Raw genomic sequence first — 20,266 nt, forward strand, 5'->3', positions numbered from 1 at the left:
GGGACAGAAGTATAAAAGCCCTGCAGAGTCTGTCTTAATACCCCTAGAGCTAAGCCTTGGTTCAACCCTGCTGCACAGGTAAGTCTAGTGGACTGAATTTTCCTTCCCATCTCAGCCAGAGCACAAAGCTTTCAACAGGATATTTAAAACTCATCAATGCCACCATAACAACACTGCTGTATCATTTTGCCTTTGAGTGTTTTCTAGGCTGACTTCTAAACCATTTACCATAAGCTCTCCAGATTTCTGCCAGTGAACTGAGGCAACACAGCGTTTGCCCAGTAGAATATCCAAAATCCACATGGAAACACTGCCCTCCTCCCCATGTTACTCCGCAGGTATCCATTCAGTTACTCAGCAGCATATTTGATGTGACAGTAATTCAAGGTTATAGCTCAGGGATCTTCTTTTCTCCCCATCTCCTCCTTGGGAGCTGAACAACCAAACAGCACATCTAGAGATGGCTCATGAACTCACTGAGCCACTGGTGTGAGTAAACACTTACAGCAATGGCACAGGAACCAGAGGAGTGATAAAGCCAGACGTTCCCTGTTTTTGTGTGATGTACACACAGTTCCCATTCTAAACCTGCTTAAAGGCAGATTACTAAGTGTCTCTCTACACAGGTTTTAAGGGTAAAATCCTGTCCACCTTCATTAATCCTTCCTAGCCTGGTTTTCTTCTAGACATAGCACACAGACAACAGTAAACTTGCTGCAGGAGAACATCTTTATGCTCCTCTGCTCTGCACAGGCTCTACAGCCCAAGAGCTGTACAGCAATCACAGATTACTGGGAAAAATATATTTCCCAAGATGCTTGAATCCAGTTTTCAAGGAAGGCTTAGGTGTTTAGGAGACTCAGCATCACAAGAGTCCCCAGGGGAGTAACATACTTCTAGGTGAACCAGGAAACTGTGAAATCTTCCATTTTTAACAAGATGAGCATCTCAGAGAAACCTGGAATGGCCCCTTCACTAAAACATTTCTAAAAGGTCATCTCTTGTAGGCAAGCAAGGAGAGACTGACTGTTAACAGAACTCATCTCAGAGCTGAATATTTTCCCATAAATGTCAAACACTAAAGCCTCAGAATTTTCCAAACTGGAATTTAAAACTGTTTTAAGGGATGCACTACTGCATCCTTCACCTCTGCACACAGGTCAGGAAGCTGCTCCTAGCAGGTTCTTTAAAAAGCCTTCTCTGAATTTGTACCCTTTCAGCAGGAACACGGGAACACGTATTTAGTCTCTTCTTGGCCCAGTGTGAGAAACATCACAAAGTAAGATTACCTGTAAGATATGTCAATGCAGAGTTGGTTAGGGAAGATGCTAAAATAGCATTGGGGGATGTCACATTTGACTCAGTATCTCCGTCAAATGTTGCACACTCATAAAAGTGCATTTGTTCCCCTCCTGTCCTTCCCACCCCTCCTTCAGACGTGCTAGCTCAGCCTAAGGTCTGAGATGAGCTGAGGTCTTTCATCTTAAGCACCTTCAGTGCCTCTGTGGACTCTCTCAGGTGTAACCTGACTGGATATAAGCAGCTCTGCTGAGGATGCCCTCAGAGGAATAAATGCTCACTCGAGACAGCATGAGCAAAAAGCAGTAAAAGCCTGTTTGCCCCAAGTCAGCAGTTCTGCCTCCAAATGAACACATGGCCAGGCAGTGAGAGGCATTTTTTTTCCCTGTAAAGAAAACATTCACCTTTCAGAGCAGAAACACACTAGATCCTAGCACAGGTGCAAGTCTTGCACCTGCACCTGTACTAACAGCAAATACCTTAACCAAGAAGAAAAAATGCTAAGGACAAATGATGCAGCTAATCCATTACAAAGCCACTGATCCCTGTCCCTGCAGTGGCATGACTCCAAGTGTGTGCTTTGTATATCTGGATGTCTTTGCATCTGCATACCAAAGAATAAACAGTCTGGTGAACAACTAATCAATAGTGCTGTCTGAAAAATAAATTTTACCTTCTTAAACCCAGTCAGTTATCCTTGTCAGGGAGCCTCGTATTTCCTGGAACTGCAATTCACTTCATGCCTACTTCCTAAAATGAGGATATATTGCTATATTTTTGAGGATCTATTGCTATGCACGTATGCAGCAGGTAAGTGGGTATTTTGCTTTAACATCAGGCTCTGTTATGTGCCACATACATAACATGTTCTTTGCTTTAATGACTTCAGCTATAATAGAGGGATTTCAGTCCATCACAACCCCAGTGAAACACTGAGCCATAAACACGATTACAGTAGGTTTGTAAACACTATAAAAATACTTTCCCAAGATGATTGACAGCACTCTGCTCCTGATAGTTGAAGCAGTGCTCTGGCTTCTTCCTCCTTCTCCTCTTCCCTGATTCCAGCAAAACGAAGGTTAACTGAACTCTGCCTTTGAGCAGCATTGCCAAAATGCCATGGTGAGGACTGTCCTGAAAAAACCCTTGAAAGGGGGACAGAGCTGCAGGCCTCTGACTGAGGAAAGGAATGACTGGACAGCAGATTTCAGAGTTGCTGAAAAGCCACATGGCATGAACTGAACAGCATTAGCACAAACAACATTAGCAGAACTGCTCTGAGGTGCTGAGCCCCACGTTCTGGGAAGGATCCATGGGTTGATAAGCCTTAGGCTGCATTACATGGCCTGTCATTCCTAATTAAACACAAACTAAGTTCTTCCTTAAAACTGCCCCTACTCATTAACTGTCAGTGTACACTCCTCAGATCTGGCAGACTCCTGAATAGGGTGTGCAAACTCCAGCAGCAGCACAAAGCAAGTCAGGTAAGGCACTACCAGGACACTCCTATGCTTACAACAGCGATTTCCACTTGAAAAGGTTCCCCAGCTTTGCAGGCTGTGCATATGCACAGGTACTGTGCCATCAGCCACTGAAATGCAGCAGTGCTGGGGTTGAACATGGTACCTATGAGAAACCAGGTGCATTAAATTGGGAACAATTACATGCCAAGAACATGGCACTTCTCCATGGGAAGGTGAACACTCTATATATACTCAAGTATGTACTCAAGATACTGTCAAGATTAAAAACTCTGTTAAAAATACAGAAAATGTCACAGAAATGGCACTTTTGCTAGGAATATGAAATGACCACTGTGTTCTTAAACTCAAAAATCCAGAAAGCACCTGATGCAGTAGAATCCTCAGTGAAAGGTCCTCAGCCATGAACATCTGCATACCATAACCACCAGCCTTAGGCTCGCTGTTGGCAGGCATTCCTTGTCTTCCTGTCAGATTGTTTTTGGGATACACCCCTCATCAGGTGCGCATTAGGTGGTCTGCATAGTACAACACATGCCTTTGCAACAGAGTCACACAGTGAACACAGAGCCCCTCCCTCCCCACACAGAGCCAGCTTCCATCCCACTTAATTCATCCATTCGGATTCATTCCTCATTACCCCGAGCACTGTGCAGGCTCAGAGAGCACGGATGCAGCATTACCTTTATCCTATCAGGTACTTAATGGTGCCTCACACCTCGCTGCTCTCCTTCTTTACCCTTGCCTTGGGCACTGAAGCCTGACAATTATGATTTGGAGAGGGAAAACGTGGCACAAAGGAGGATGCACTGGTCAGGATGCCAACCCTAAAGCCTTAAGGATCACCATGTGCCATGGTATTTAGCAGGGCTGAAGCTGCTATTTAATTAGGCTTGTTTAATGAGTCATATTAAACAGCATATATGTAAGAACAGGTTTCTATTAGTGCAAGGACCTCACTGGATTATGTAGGTGAAATGCTGCCACTACAATGGAGTCTTTTTTCATTTTATATACTTAACCATGACCTACATTCTTTTGCTCAAAGGAGCCCCATCTCCAGAGGGAATGTGCCTCTTTAATCAGCTCTGGGATTTTTTCAGGGTTCAGCAGGGATGGATGGAGCAGCCTCATGCCTCTTCAGCTAACCCAGAGCTTGCAGAAGCTTCAGGAGAGAGTGGTAGAAAAGCCACCACCTTCAAATGAGGGCAGGCAGTACTCACAGCCTGATCCAATGGGCCCCTCTGCTCCAGAGACCACTGGGATTGATGCACACCAAAGCTTCCATGTGCCCCCTGTGAGCCTGGCTGGCTGCTTTACCTTGCTGGACAATGGGCTGTCTCCTGGAGAAACTGCAGTCAAGATTGGTTTTGAGGAGGAACACAAATTCAGGAGAGGTCTTTGGGGTAGTCATCAACCTCAACTCTTGTCTCCACAGGAAAGGAGTCTGTGAGCCATTAGTGAAGAGAACAGAGACAAGCAGACTCATAGGCTGCACTAAAATACAAAAAGGGAGCAGCAATTCACATGTAAGGATTACACCTAACCCTTGTTTCCCAAAAGTTTTGGGAGATTCAAGCTGGTTCCAAGATACGGCCTCTCCTCTGTACTAATGCAGAGCTAGCAAAAAACAACCCCCCCAAACACACATCCCCAACCCACCCTAAGAAAGCCCCAAAGAAACTAAAAAGGAACCACAGAAAGCTCAAAAGAGAAGGAATTTGTGTAAAGTTGCTCTGGGGCAGCATATCCAGGGAGCCAGGCTACAGCCTGAGCTGCTCAGAGCTTCCCCTGGGCACACCAGGGACATGGACACAGTCTGTAAGCAGGGCATCAGGGACAACAGCTCATGCTGAAGGTATCAAGGATGCAATAGGAACTGAGAACAGCTGGAAAATGCAGTGACAGAGTAACACACACCTCACTGCCAGAGCCTTTAGAAAACACTCATTTGATCAATGCATTCTCCTCATCAGATGTGTTTCAGTTTTACAGTTTTTCAATCCTGTACCAGTATTTAAAAGCTCAACAGTTTTTACAAGCCGAACCACATCATTCTCCTGCCCTCTCCATCACCACCAGCAGCACAGATCCCTGATCCCTCCCAAGGCTGTTTGCTTTGTTGATGTTCGATGCAGAACAGGATACGCCCAGTGCTGCAAAGCTCAACACCACTGACAGCAGTAAAAATAACTCCTGCTTTGGTACACACTAAGCAGTTAAGATCAGGAGATGCACAGAGAATGTGCATACAATAAGCTGTCAAAAAACAATGAGGATTATGTTGCACAGAAATAGGCCTGAGGTATAAAGAGATATGAGATCAGCACAGGCGGGGTAAGAAAGCCACAGACGAAGAAAATCCCATGATTTTTCCTTTTGTTCATATCACCCCAAACAGAACAAAGTAAGGAGAGATCAGGCTTCAAGTTCCCTCTAACTGGAAGGAAACAAGCACGTTCTTTCTGTTATTTGAACTCTTTCCCTCCTCAAGGCAACTCTGCTGAGACACGGCTGGTGGGTGTCAGTGAAAAGGACTTTGCACCAAGGCAGTGGTCAGACAGCTCTGGCAGCCAGACCACATCCAGATCCAGGCTCCCTGTGGCAGGCCCAAGCCTCACACTGCAGCAGGACCCACCACCACAGAACCATTTCTACAATGCCTTACCCCCTCACTGCAGCACTGGCACCTCTCAAGCTCCTGGTGCTGTTCAGCATCACACCTTCTCCTGAACTTCTCCATCCCAGGTACCAGACTTGGGGAAATGAAACAAATCTCAAACCCAGATGTGTGCAAGCAGGCACTCTCTGTACAACATACAGGCTGTTTCAGACCCAAATTCAGAGTTCTCCCTAGCTTTCAGTCTGGTCAACAACTCAAGCTGAGATGGTAACACAAAAATGGGAATTATTGAAAATTATTTATACAGAGGTGTGGTACACACTTGTTCATCAAGCTTGAGTCTTCCACCACAGCTGTGCTCCAGATCCTTTTCAGGATTATATTGTCCCAATACCACCATCACTCACAAGCACCTGCACTAAAAGCCTCCTTAACAGAGGAGCAGGGCAGTGCACAGATAACTTCCATGGGCTTGGGATATCCAAATTCTCCAGCCAGGTGCTCAGAAGCCTCAAGTACCTCAGTGCTGAAGCATTTAAGAGTCATGCACCTTTTGAACAGGAACAGCCCAAAGATCTGGCGTCAGCTTAAAAGTCAAAGCCCGTAATTCAAAAGTCACAAATCTATTTCATCCAGGAAAGATGTTTTTGACACAGTAGCTTTATAAAAATATGTCAGTGAAGTTTAAAAAGAAGCTGCTGCTCTCATCTCAAGGGTAAGTGATGATTGGTAGAGTTCATCTCAGAAAGTGATCGTAATAATGGCAATTTGCAATTGAACCCCACTTTTCTTCTGCCACATGCACCGATCTCAGACCTCCCCACAAAGCTCAAGTAATACTCCAGGGTTGAATGGATCCAGACAAACTGCAATTTTCGTCTTGCAGAAAGCCTGAGTGTCAGAAGGCAAGTCCCACAGCAGCACTGCAATGGATAAATATTTCAATGGGAAGTCACCATGGCTCACTCTTTCAGAGGACAATTATAAAAAGAGAATTGTGAAGATACTTGAACACTGCACCAAAAAGCGTATTGCCAGATGTTACAAAGAGTCTGGGCATTCAAACAACACTTCTATTCATAATAATTGGGGGAAAAAATAACCCCTTGTGATGTGCGCAAAAATAGGAACTGAAAAAGTGTAGTTTCCTGAAAAAGAAAATCACTTATGGTGGGGGAATAAGGTGGGTTAAAAACAATACATATAAGTGTGACATTTGAACAACAGCAGCAGCTTTTCTGAATGGAGCAGGGAGATGATTCAAGGAAATATTAGAGTTTCAAAACACTTCAAAGAGGAGCTCTGATCGATATCTATCTCACCATTACAACATCTCTTGGCAGAGACACACAGATCTCAATACATCTGATGAAGACAATGCTTCTCCCTGCTCTGTGACACACACAACACATCACTCAGATTTCACCCAAGTGACATTTCAGTAGCACCTGCCCCCAGTGAAAACAGCTATTTATAGCAAGGTGGGTGTTGAGAAGGGTGATTTCACCCATCACTTAAGGCCTGGGTGCAAATCACACACTGTATGTTGTCATTTCTGATTAAAAGCTCTTCCTGGTCTCTCATGGAGATTTGCCACTTTGCTAAATCACAGTGTAGCTGAATGTGGCAGGTGCCTTGTTTTCCTGAAAGCACAAGATAAACTCAAAGGCACTGTTTGGATGAGGCCAAGCTGAAGCAGCAGCACTAGTTACTCACACAGCACATACTAACCTTGCAATGTTCCTACCAGGGCCTCATTTCCATCTGGGAACACAAGAAACATCCTTTGTTTTACTCTTCTTCAGAACACAGATCGTCCTGCTTCATTTTCAATATCCTAAAGCAACTCAGTGGTTAAAAAAAAAGTCCTTTTGGCTCCCACAGCAGCATCATTCACTATCAGGAAAACCTAAAAGCCCAGCTCAACATCACTCCTCAGTTCAGATGCACTCCCAGGTTAGGTCATACTTAACTAATTAAGCATTTTGGAAACATCCAGGGATTTTTTTCTGATGAACCTGGAAAATTGAGATGTAAACAGATGACCTGCCAGACAGGGAGGCAAAGCATTGGACAGATCTGCCACCACGCAGAGCAGGATAGGGACCACTCTCAACAGCAGTGAACATGCTACTGCCCTGAATAACAACTCCCAGAGAACAATGAAAATAGCAAAGATAGGGATGTGAGGATAAATGGGTAGGGGAAAAAGGGTCATTGAGGCACCAGAGATCCAAGTGTGAGGAGAAAACTAAACCTAACCAAAGGGTATGAACACTTCAGGGCCTCTGAAGCAGCAAAATGGTATAAAAATGAAAGAAAAGAGCTATGAAAAACCAATCTGCTACCACAACAAACTTTTGTGTGCAGCAGGAATACCCGATCCTCTACATCACAGCAGGAAGCAGCTGAGCTAAGAGCCCAGCTTGCAAATACTTAAGAAGTGCAATTTGGAGTATTTTCTACTATGCTCAGTAGCACACACAGGTTGGAAAATGATGCTCTGAATGTCATTCTGCATCTAATCCTTGATCTTTTGTTTTAAGGCTTCATTCAAGCGTTGCCAGCACTGCAGATCAGAGGCAGGCAATCCGAACTGGGCTAAGTAAGCAGCACTAACAAAAACAACCAGCATTTTATAAAGATTCCTTAGGCTGCCTTCCAGAACAAGTAACATAGACTCCCCAACTCCTGGGGTGTTCGGTTCACTGCCACCAACAACTCCTCCAGCAGCAAGGAGAAGCAGAAAGGAGCCACACAGCAGATTTTCAGGATTGCTCACAAATGCTTCTACAAAATGGCTTGCTAGCCCAAACAGTATCAAGAAGTCATAAAAATCCCAGATCTGGAAAGGAAGAACTCTCTACCCTGAGTTTGTTCCCCTCTCCACATGCTCCCCCTCAGCAGCACAAGAGCACAACACTTATTCAGAGAAGCTGGCACAGGAGCACAGAGATGGGAATCTGCCCTACAAACACCACCTTTAAAAGCTGATTTTTCAGTCCCTTCATTTCTCATCGCAGCTCTCCTGACAGCAAGCATTCATCACTGCCAGATTAGAAGAGATTATCACGAGAGAAAGTTAAGGTTCATGTCAGTCACCAGGACACTAAAATGGACTCGATGGTAACTTATCAGAGGTAGGGTGGGTGATGAGACCGCTCCACCCAACTGTGGCCAAGGTCAAACAGTTTGTCAGACCCAGCAGGGAGGGTTTCTAACGCCATCAGTTTCGAACCATTTCCACAACCACTAAAGGGAATGAAAATAGCTTTTGCAACTCTCTGTTTGCAGCGCTCACTTTACAGCGAGTATGGCAGCTTTGGGAGTTCTCAGATAAGAGTATTTCCTCCCCAGAGCTGCCTCGCCTGCACGGCTGTACTTATGCTAATCAGAGACTGCTGTAAGCTGAAGAGAAAGCAACTGCGTGGGGCAGGAACAAAAGAAACCAAAGCATCCCTGTGAGAGAGACATTAGGTGTGAATACACATGGTGTGTTTGTACCCGAATGCCAATTAGAGAGCAGAATACACAGAATTACTTCGACACACAGGCATTCACTATGCTAAGGTAAGATGAAATTCAAATCACAATTATTTTGACCATTGTGCATGAGCAGGTAGATTCCAAATGGTAACCAGTATCTATGGATGGCAATTTGGTACTAAATTATCTTACTGTGAAAAGACAGCACGATTAAGAGGAAGCCAGGAACTTAGCCTGGATTTCTTCCAAAGCTCCAAGTGTCAACACTAAAAAAAAACAGAAAGACTCTTCTAACTAAAGAGTTTACGCAGTGACCACAGCAATTACCATATCGGTGATATTTATTTTCTATACGTTAATCTCTTTCTAAGATCCCCAACAAAACAAGAAATACGAGCGGATCACATCATACTCCTATGAAATACTAAGAGTGTTTGATACGGGAAGTGTGAAGTTTTCATCTAACACTTGGGCTCTGATAAAGGCAGGCTCGGGAAAGAAACATTAACAGCATTCAACAAGGTACTCGAGGCTGATCAGGGCAGCCAGAGCCAATTCTGATCAAGAAAGTGTGGTGTGAGCTGGAATAGGTGCAGACCAGGGCTGCAGGAATAGTGGGGAAAGAGCCTATCTGGGAGGAGTGATCCACAAACTGAGGGTGAAAAGGGAGAAAATAATTGTGCTTCACCACATAATAGCACATTTATAAAGACAAGCAGCTATTTAGGAGCCAGATTTGTTTTTAACAATAAGAGATGGGTGTAAACTGTTTGCATGTTTATGCTGGAAATTACAACTTTTATCATCAAGACTGGGACAGGTTCCTAATTCAAGGAATCAAAGCAAAGATTTAACTCTTTTAAGGACAGACTTTCCCTGGGGGACACACGAGCAGGCTGCTGCTGCAGTGATGCCCTCACCAGCACCAGCCTGGAGGGCTCACAGGGAGCTCCTGCCCAGCACACATGTTGTTACAGCACAGTCACCCCGCACTTTGCTTTATCATTACAGGGCAGATTTCGTTTTGTGAACTAAATGACATTTCTCTGTCATGTACCAGCACAATCCCCAACAGCACACAAAACTAAACAGAGGAAGTTTCTAGTCCCAGAGTCAAAAGGGCCAATGAGCCTATTCAGCTACGTGGGTCAGATGTCCCGGGTGAAAAAATAGTTACTGAGCCAATGACACACTCGGAATCTAATTGTCCAATTTTAACACAAAGTGAGATCCCACAACACTGATAAAAATATCAATTAATGAATTAAAAAAAAAAATCCTGAAGTTTCTTCTTAGTCTAAGCAGCCAGCCAGGAATCCTGGTGTTTCCTGTACAGTGTCACCTTACCTGCTGTGTCATTCCACAGGGTGCTCTCTTCTTTCATGTATTTCAGGAATGTACTGAGATGCATAGTTGAGGAAGTTCTATGATTACATACTACTACACCTCCTTAGGAAGAGCCTCCCAACCTCTTTGGAATACACCCAAAATGTTGGCCAGCCCAACTCTAAGAGGAAGCGAATGAATCACCCACATTTGCAGACTTCAGAAAAACCAAAAAACACAAACCCACAAGTTTTCCAGGAAGGACGGAGATTCCTCCCTCTTCCCTGCTCCCACTTTCTGGTTTAAACTGAACCCACAGACAATACACTAAGACAAGGTTGTACCCCAGTGTGGGAAACCAGAGCAACTTCAACAACCTGTAGCACAAGGACAGAGAAAAGGCTTCTGACAGAAGTCATATGTGGTGAGGACAAAACAAACACAAAGAGGCTGTTCATGATGTATCATTTCCAGCCTGTTATCCAACTGCCTAGTAACTCTAAATTTAGAAAATGTGGCTATTTTGTCTCAAAACTAATGTTGTTTCAAGGAACTTGGACTCAGAGGCTGAACAGAAGCATGAATATTACTTGCAACAGTCATGAGAATTATTCACTTGGATTAGATACGTAACCCATCTTCCAAGAGGAAAAACACCCCACAACTTTTATCTTCAAAAGCAGAAAGAAGGGCAAAACCAAAAGACAAACAGGGCCTTGCTGGAAATCTGATGAACTCTCAACAAAAATATTAAGCAGTGCTCCACAGACACCTCAAATAGTGAAAAGTAAAGGTGTGAGGGCACTTGGGATGGGCAGAAGCCCCCAGTGCTGTAGGGCTGACACCTCAGACCCCTCTCCAGCAGCAGGTTAAGACATAATGACCATTTTAGTGGCACGTGGAGTAGGGCTGGATGAAGGAAAATACAAAGGCTCCTTGGTGATCAGAGTGCTACTCAAGCTCCAACTGTGCTTCAGTACAGCTGCTGCCAACAATTTCACTGAGGACTGAGATCTAGGACCAGTTCTTTAACAGATCATGAGCCAAGAGGCTTGAAACACCCACTTGATTCTAGAAACACCACCACAGACTAAATTAACAGCCTGGGCTGCTCTTCACTAACTACATTTCTAATCCAGCCTTGCAAAATCCTCAACTCATGAGATTTACACCTAAACTAACTTTAAAAAACGCTGGGTTATTCAGACCAGCTCCTCACACGAGTATAACCAACTCAAACTTGAGTTTCACAATACCAAGTGAGACAGTAAGTCACCAAATTCCCAAGCATCCCATTTCACACATATGCCAAATAACCCATGCACTGTGGTTCTGGAGGAGAATAATTTACCCAGACAGAAATCCGTAGCTGTAACTGAACTGAGGAACATCAGAAGTTTTTCCACCAAGCAGACAACTCACTTTCTCCAGCCCTGGAAAGGGTGAAATAGAGAAGGCACTGAGCACACACCAGGAAAACACCACCTGGCAGCACTAACTCCGGCTGTCTTACCCAGAGTCACCTGAGGGGAAAGTTTTTGTCACCTTTCCAACACTGCACTGCCACATCAGAGCCCAGAAAATGCTTTGAAGATGAAAAGTGCTACTTATTTGCTAAGTATCCTTATCAGCAGAAAAGCAGGACCGTTTCTTACAACCAAAATGATTCACATGCAAAATTCGTTTATTCTCAAAGAAGTTATATCCTTTCAAAAGCAGGTAAAAAAATAAATCAGCCATGATGGAACTAATTCCAGCTCACAGTATTAATGTATTTCACTAAGCAGAAGGTTCATCATCCACTGACAAATGAAAACTACCCAGTCACTTCCACAGGAATGAGGCACCAGGAACTCCCAGCTTTGGGCTAAAAAAACCCAGTTAAAAGTCTTAAGCTCCTGATCTTTTCAGCTGGTGATTAAATAGCCCTCTTCACTTGTCGGTCTCCAAACCCCTCCCTCACAAGCAGAAAAGCTGAAGGCTTCACAGGCAGTGCTAAGAACAAACCACAGAGGCTGTGTCTGATGTGTGCAGAATACAGAACCATGTTACCACTGCTGCAATTTTATTGTACAAAACCCACCCCACTTAATGGACCAGGGGCATGGCTGTGCAGCTTCTCTTCAACTCAAGAGGCTGTAACCAGAGGCTGTGAAGTGATACCACTGCAAATGCAGGCTGAGCAGGGTTTCCTTGTTCCTAATGTGCTCCTGTGAATTTAATTTTTTCCTAGCCTGGAAGCTACAGTAAGATACCAAGTACTCCTGTCCTCTCCTGCAAGTCCTTGGTCTCACCTCCCACCAACAGCCTCCACAATGACCATCCTTTCACACAGAGGGCTGCAGCACCAGCTGTTGAGGAAAGAAACAGAGGTCACAATTTTAAAGGAAACGGCAAAAGCATGGAAAAAACCTCAGCTTTGTAATCCCAAACAAGCACCTACCTAGAGCATCCAACATACATCAGCAGGTTGTTCAAACCCTTTGAAAAACTGGACAGACTATTTAAAGGTGTAGCTTGATATGTCCCACTTCCAAGATCTCAGCATATGTGCACAAAAAGCATTTTCTGTCTTGGCTTCCACCTGCTCCCCCTGTATACTCAAGCAACTCCTACCCCATGCCAGCAGCTAACAGAGGGAGCAAGTCCAAAAAAGCCACCAAAACTAGAGGGGATCCTCAAGACACTGCTCTAGACACCACTTACACATATTAACTATTCATTTGTTAAATTTCAGACCAGCAGGCACACGGTGTACATTTTAAGCTTACAACATACAGGCATCAATGCTATTTAGTTTAAGTCTTGCCTGTAACCTGAACTGAACTGCCACCTGCACCTGACCATTGGAGAAGGCTGAACAAAGCATGAAAGTGGTGTAATTTCTGTTCAAAACAATCCAAAACGTCTGGTGTACAGAGGCACAGATTTCTTAGTCTGAAAATCTGATTACTCTCAACCCACGATTTCAGCCTCGATCTACAGGTCATGTTCTGTAAGAGGGAGGAATTCCATCTGCAGGTGGCTTATGGGATCTGTCTCTCCATTCAGTCACTTTAAATCCTAACATCAGCAACAGAAAACAAAGGTAACACGACCTGTACTTCCCCTCACCTCTCCTGCACAGGCACACATCCAACATACAGTTATCAAGTCCACATCCACCACCAATAATGTTTGCTCCCATCTACAGCAGACTCTGAAGATTTCAGCCCAGTAAACGTTCACCATTCCCACCTGGGTCACTTCCACAGCCCAGTCCAGGCTCTCCCAAGGGCTGGGGCAGAAAGCACAGCAGACACACAACTCCATACCTTTCTTTTTGCCAGATGTGCAGTCAAATGCCTGAGGCTGGTAAGACTAACCCTGAAATGCACAGTAAGAGATGCCTTCTATCCAACAACACATCTGAGCCCATAACACACCAAACTGCACGAAATTGGGCTGTGTGTGCTCTGCAGGCACAGGACTCTCTCTGAAATTCAGTCTGCACAGACTGCAAACAGCATTAAAGCTAAAAAGACACCTGTCAACTTGAAACTCAGGCACATCTGCCCATGCTGCAGCTATTACAGTAATCAGCAATTTTCACCACCTCTACTGTGAAAACCACACATTTTTCATAGTATTTGATGTTTGTAATCACCTCTTACAATCATTACCGCTCTACCCCCCACGTAGTCTGCTCCCTTCACAGGAACATTTAACATTCAGAAAGAAAAAATCCTATCAGTATCTGTCAAAGAGAAACCTCTGCAAAGTTCCAGGGCACTGCCATCAAGAGAAACTTGCTTTAGCTTAAGTTAACTTCATAAATTCCAGTTAGCAGAATATTTTGGTTTCAGTCACAAAAATGCACACTTATATTTAGCTGCAAGGGCAAATGGAAAAAAGCTCAAATATTACCATACAGTCTCCCTAGGGTTTTTTTTTTTTGTTCCAGGAGTTAGCATTCTCCTACCTTGCCACAGATCTAAAGATCTCAGGAGTGGAACACACCAGCTACACAAGGTAGAGCCTGATCTGAGTTACAGGTCAAGTGCTCTGGAGCACTACACAAAAAGCAGAAAGCCAAGCCATCATCTCACATCTCTCAGTTCCAGGAAAATCAGGATTGACAACCTCAAAAGCAAGTGCAAAGGCTTCATCTTAAAGTATCAGCTCCTGTGATTAGGACTACCCAAGCAGAGGTGTGTTGGGCAAAGACCCTGCACGTGGTGGGAGGTAACAGTGGAGTGGAAACAATGAGGCAGGTTTTTCCTAAGTAGCATTTAGGAAGGTGTCATCACCTTCTGAGCCTTTGAAATCCCCCAAGTAATTAAACAGTCAGAGGAGAAGAGGCTTTTAGCTTTGCAAACACCAATTATTTCCCAGCACCAACACAGATATTGAACATTAAAAATAATGTCCTTTCTCTGAAGACAGGGGAGGAGCTGAGGACAGCCGCCATGGGCAAGCAAGACCTTGCCCTGAAAACTATCTGTCAAACCTTCTGTCATTTAACTCCAATGAAGAATTTTCAGCCAAATAAGAAACTTTTTAAAATTGCTTAAAGTCACTTTTTTTGCAGAAGTCTGCACTGGAGCTGCATCACATCAGCAAAGAAAGAACTTGTATGTGAAAGCTGCAGCAAAATGTTTCACTCACACAGGTATTTCAAAGCCTGTCACAGGCATTGATTGATTTCTTCTAAAGCTTTTAGTGCACATTAGTTTGTTTACTAGTCCTAAAAGCATTACTAATTTAGTTAGGGTTTTTTAAGCTATGCCAGCATGTTGGAAGGGAGTGCACCTTGGGAGAAAGTGTGTCACAAAAACTGCCTGCTGGGGGACAGGCTCCATCCATTTTAAAAATAACACTCCTGTCTACATTTGGAATAATTATAATAAATGGCTTAGCCCAGATGGCCACTTGCAACTCCTGAAATACCAATTCACTGTGCAAACTGTACACAAAGCAGTAACAGTGTACACTATTTAGTACACTATTTAGTACTCCTGAGACTTCCACACTGCGAGTTGAGCCGGATTCCACTTTTGCAGTAAAATATTAATGATGATCCCCAAGTCTACATCACAAGAGCCAAACAAATCAAAGTGAAATGGAGAATTGACTCAAGGGTACCTAACCTTGCAATGGATACTCACAGGATGGAAAGGTCACGCATTAATCGGTTCTATTTTACGCAGAACTGTAAAAATTCCCGTAAGCCTTTTCTGTCTCTAACAGCTACAAACATCAGGTGGTTTCAAAGAACCCCCCTGGGAGACTAACTGAAATGTCAGATGCATGAGGAGGGTTAGATACAGCTTCCTCACACAGCAAAACCCACTGTTAATAGATTTATGGGCATGGAATTTGTTTGCTGCAACAAAACTAGAGTTCTGCACTGTGGCAGCATTTCCTCACAGCTCCTGAGCAGGATCCTGCTGTCCCTCTTCACCTGCTGCAATGTACCCACGCTGCATCACAGCACTTCCAGACAGCCAATGTTTTACCAGGTTTGAAGATGGAAGATTTTTAAGGCTGCTTTCACCCCTCAGTTGCAATTAGGTTCCATGGAGTCACTAGCTAGGATTAACATCTGAAGAGCACACACTGGAGGGCTGGGATCCCAGCAGTGAGGGCTGGGTGGCTGTGAAGGGACAGAGGGAAAACCTAGACCTTCAGGATCTTCAGAAACTTCTTCTGCAGCCATATATTCCTGATTGAATATCTGAGGTCAAGAAATTATAGCAGCGAAGGGTGGAAAGGAACAGAAGGTCTGTGTGGGATGAAGCAGAGCTGAATTCATAGAGAGTCCTTTGGAGATAACATCAAAATAATTTCCAGGCAATGAGTTTATGAGCCACTGGGTCTGAGGAGTCCTGAGAGTTTGAATCTGTTTGTGAAGCAAAGATGAATGTGGTAAGAAAGTCATCCAAACCCAACTGTATTCTGGATCTTAAAAAAAGGCTTCTAAAAACTGTAAAAAGAATTGCACCTTGACTCTCAAGGCAAACCTCCACGGTCTCTACGTGTCCATCAATCAGCACTGCCTGTGTACCACAGCAGCACACCAAACCCTGGCTCCCAGAAGCAGGCACAGAGCTGGAGGCAGGGAACTGGGAACTGGGAACTGAAGGCCTTCAGATAAGGTGCTGAAACACAACACCTGCACTTTCCATTTCCCCCAGCTGCCTCACCCAGGCTTTGTGAAAATGAAAGGTGGCAGAGAGCTCTGGGGTTCTCAGGTGAGAGGCAGGAGGAAGGGCAGCAGCGTTTCAAAGTCCCCGAAGCTGACTAATACCTAATATGTTTGAGCACTTCCGTGAAGTTCCCAAAGGCAGCTCAAGTGTGCAGCAGGAATGCTAAACTACAGCTGAGAAACCCTGAAATTAAAATTCAGCTGGGTCTCAAGTACTCCTGCTAATTTGTCACAAAAAAATCATCAGGGGTTAACACCAGTTCACAGTACTTTTACAATCTGCATTCCAAATTACATTTGAGCATTCAAACAGTACCACGAGAGAAGAGATATGGCTTTAGCCAGCCAGAGAAACTGCTCTGCAGGTTTGTTGGGTCAGGCAAGACATGGATGGCAAATATAATTGGAAAGGGAAGCTTTCTTCTTTCAGGCCTGCTTGGGTTTTACAATATTCAGCAACAGTGTTTTAAACGGTCATGGAAAGCAGGAAAGGAGCATGAGGAGCCAGAGGGTAAGAAATCCTGGCTCTTCTGTTATTCACATCACTGTTGTGATACTGCTAATGACCATCAACAGGGGAACCAAAGGCAGGAATGTGCTCAGATATACAATTATTGCAGGAGCTGGTGGGGCTTTGTACCAGCTGCTAAGCTCTGTTTCAAGAGAAAGTTTCTATTACTGATTAACATCAGTGATTGTGTGCCTGGGTTTAAGTGGCATCCTGCCTACCATTCCCAACAGGAAAGAGCAACAGCAAGTGTTGAACTTTTAGAAGCAACAGCAAAAGTGACTGGCCAACCTATTACCTGGCCAAAAAAAAAAATTAACTGTCCATAGTTTAAAGAAAAGACAGGAAAGCTCAAGGATTATAACTGGGTACAGAAAGCTGCTTTTCACCTTTGCACTGGGAGCCGAAGGTGCAATTTCACCAGCCTCAAAATTTGCAACAACTTTTATTTGTCCCTCAGTTACAACACTCACTCTATCCAATGCGTGCACCAGGGTTTGTGGATCTCGAAGCACCTGACAAACGGGAGGTGGAAAGGCACCTTCCACACAGAAGCAGGACCTAATACACAAAATAGGCACATGAAAGCCTTGCCCCCATGAGCACTTCTACCCTCTGCCCATTTCAGAATTAAGAGTTCAGGGAAATAAAAGGGCACAACAAGCACCCTCTGGAGCCCATGGTTTAATTGTGACCATGACAGGTTAATATTTAAGGACATCAAAGAATCTCACAGCCAAAGATGCCAGAGAGTCAGTCACAGCCAAAAGATGTATCTTCAGGCAACAGCACCCAAAAGCCAAGAAACTTTAGACCCAGGACAACCACAGCCTATGGTTTTTACCCCTCCCAGCATGGACACTGATAAGCATGCCAGGCTTACCTGGCTAGTTCTCACACACTGGTGTAACCCCAAAAGGGCTGGGTCAGCGGACAGCTAAAAAACCCGATTGTAACAACGAAACCACGATCGGTCCAACTGCATGTTCCAAATGGTGTCAGGTTTGTTTTTAGCAACCCCGAGCTGCAGTGCAGACTGTACACAATGCCTCTCAATTTTGTTAGTGGGCAGCTTTTCAAATGAAAAAATCAATAGCAGCACACCTAAATTTCTCAAGCACTCAGGAAACTTCTCCCTGGGGTCCATTACCTGAGCAGTAAAAGCAACTACACCAGAGCAGGATCACAAAAAGGAAAGATAGACAGTTTATTTACATAACTGTCTTTGATTTCTGATCCTCCCCAGTCCAGCTTTTTCTATCACTGCAAAGGGTACAGTTACCAAGTGACTGAAGTCAGAGCTAATGCTTCTGGATTTGGGAACCCCACAGCAACAACTAAATCTGTGTTTACTCACCCAAATCGAGGCAGCTTTGTTTAGATGCTGAAAACCACACTCAACTTGGGACAAATTTTTGCTGCAACAGCACACGGAGATTTTACTGGAAGGGAGCAGTGATTGAATCGTGGGATCTTTTGGAGAAAATAAGCTTTTTTTTTTTTGTTGTAAGGTAGAAATAAGTCACGTAGCAGTATCTTTTCTGAATACCTGTTTTCATTTTCCTTATCTCCAACTGGTCACGTGTCTAATGACACTACCACCTAAATTTAGCTCATTCTGCCAGCACTGGCAATCCTAGCGATGCCTGTAGGACTGCAACACACCTTTCTTCCTCTCAGTCTCCCCTCTCTCCTAGGGTGTACGGAGCCACTTCTGAAACAGCAAAGCAGACGGGTCTCCAGAAGGCTCCTGCCTCCCTCTGCCACTCCAGAGGGGCAGAGGGACCCTGCAGGGACAGTGCAGGCGCCTGGTTCTGCTCGATGCAACGCCCATCCCTGGCAGCCCCTTTGTGCTCCATTACAGTGCCCCCCTCGCCCGCTTTTGTCTCCAAACTGTCAGTCAGCCCGTGCTAAAACCCCACGCCAGACCAACTTTGGGAAGTGGGAATAGTCCAACGCAGACCTACACCCTGTGGCTCGTCAGATATAATTAAGAGGTCACAGATTTACATATGCCTCATCAGCAAGGGGTGAGGGCTCACGTAAACAAGGGCAGATCCAAACCATGGTTGCTTCCTGCCGAAATCCTTATCCAGTGGAGGTTTCCCCTGCTCGGCTGCTGACTCCCCTAGAACAGGCGATGACGACACCGTGCAATAAAGGCAAAGACACTGGCCCACATCCCCCAGCAAGTAAGACGGGTCTGGAAGCTCGCTCAAATCACCTTCACAGCCAGGCTTCGCCTTATGCCAGGAAGCCCCAGTAAAGCACCAGCACACACAGCAGCAGCAGCATCCATGCCGGGCTGCCAGAAGGAGGGCGATGAAGGGAGCGAACAGGATTTCACCCTCCGGAGGACAGCGGGCAAGGACGGGGGTCACGGGGAGGAGAAAAGGGGGAGCAACCACCCCCTTTCCTCGGGAGCCCCCGGAGCACCCGACACCGCACCCGGCCCCGCACCCGCAGGCCGCGCAGGCCCTGCCCCGGGAGGCCTCCGAGGCGGCGCCCCCGGGGACGGACCCAGGGCCGCGGGGGCCGCCCCCCCCCCGGTTACCTTGGTCTCCTTGACGTGCTGCTTGATGCCCTCCGGGTACCACTGCACCCGCACGTAGCCCCGCCGCAGCGGGCTGGCTCGGCCCTCCTCGCCGCCGCCGCCGCCGGGGCCCCCCGACTCGGAGCCGCCCGAGCTGGCGGCCCCGCCGGCCGCGGCCCCGCGCCCGCCCTCCTCCGAGTCCTCCTCCGAGTCCTCGCCGTGGATGAGCCGCACCAGGCCGAACCGCACCGAGCCGCGGTAGCGGCCCGACACAAGGTCGTGCGAGAAGAGCAGGCGCTGGGAGCCGCCGGGCGCGGCCGAGAGGGGCAGGGCGGCGGGGGGAGCGGCGGCCGGCGGGGCCGGGGCCGGCGGGGCCCCCTCGTCGGGCTGTTCCGCCATGGCGCCGGGGAGCGGGGAGCGCGCGGCCGGCAGAGGGGAGGGCGGGGGAGGGGCCGCAAGTAACGGCCCGGGGGCGGGGCCACGGCGACGGGCACGCCCACCGCGGGACAGGGGACACGCCCACCGCGGGACAGGGGACACGCCCACCGCGGGACAGGGGACACGCCCACCGCCGGGCAAAGACACGCCCACCGCCGGGCAAGGACACGCCCACCGCCGGGCAAGGACACGCCCACCGCCGGGCAAGGACACGCCCACCGGGAGGGAGGGGCGGGAGGGGGGGTGTGATCCATTCGGGGGGGTGATCCTGCCGACCCCAGGGATGGGACGGGGAGCGACATCACCGGCCATAGACCCCAGGGGTGGGGGGCTGAGCTGTATCACCGGCCATCGACCCCAGGGGTGGGGGGCTGAGCTGTATCAC

General features: G+C 46.3%; 1 protein-coding gene across 1 annotated transcript in view; it reads right to left on the minus strand.

Annotated features, from left to right (window-relative positions):
* The window catches only part of UBE2O (ubiquitin conjugating enzyme E2 O), a 61,915-nt gene extending 42,073 nt beyond the window's left edge, over positions 1-19,842 (minus strand). Inside the window, exon 1 of the mRNA XM_051797864.1 lies at positions 19,465-19,842. Coding sequence (XP_051653824.1) covers positions 19,465-19,842 — 378 coding nt within the window. The remainder of the gene's footprint in view (positions 1-19,464) is intronic.
* Positions 19,843-20,266: the final 424 nt, after the last annotated feature.

The sequence above is a fragment of the Manacus candei genome, unplaced genomic scaffold (genome assembly GCF_025592945.1).
Source record: "Manacus candei isolate 608988 ecotype Guabito, Panama unplaced genomic scaffold, ASM2559294v1 h1tg000047l, whole genome shotgun sequence".
Classification (NCBI taxonomy): Eukaryota; Metazoa; Chordata; class Aves; order Passeriformes; family Pipridae; genus Manacus; species Manacus candei.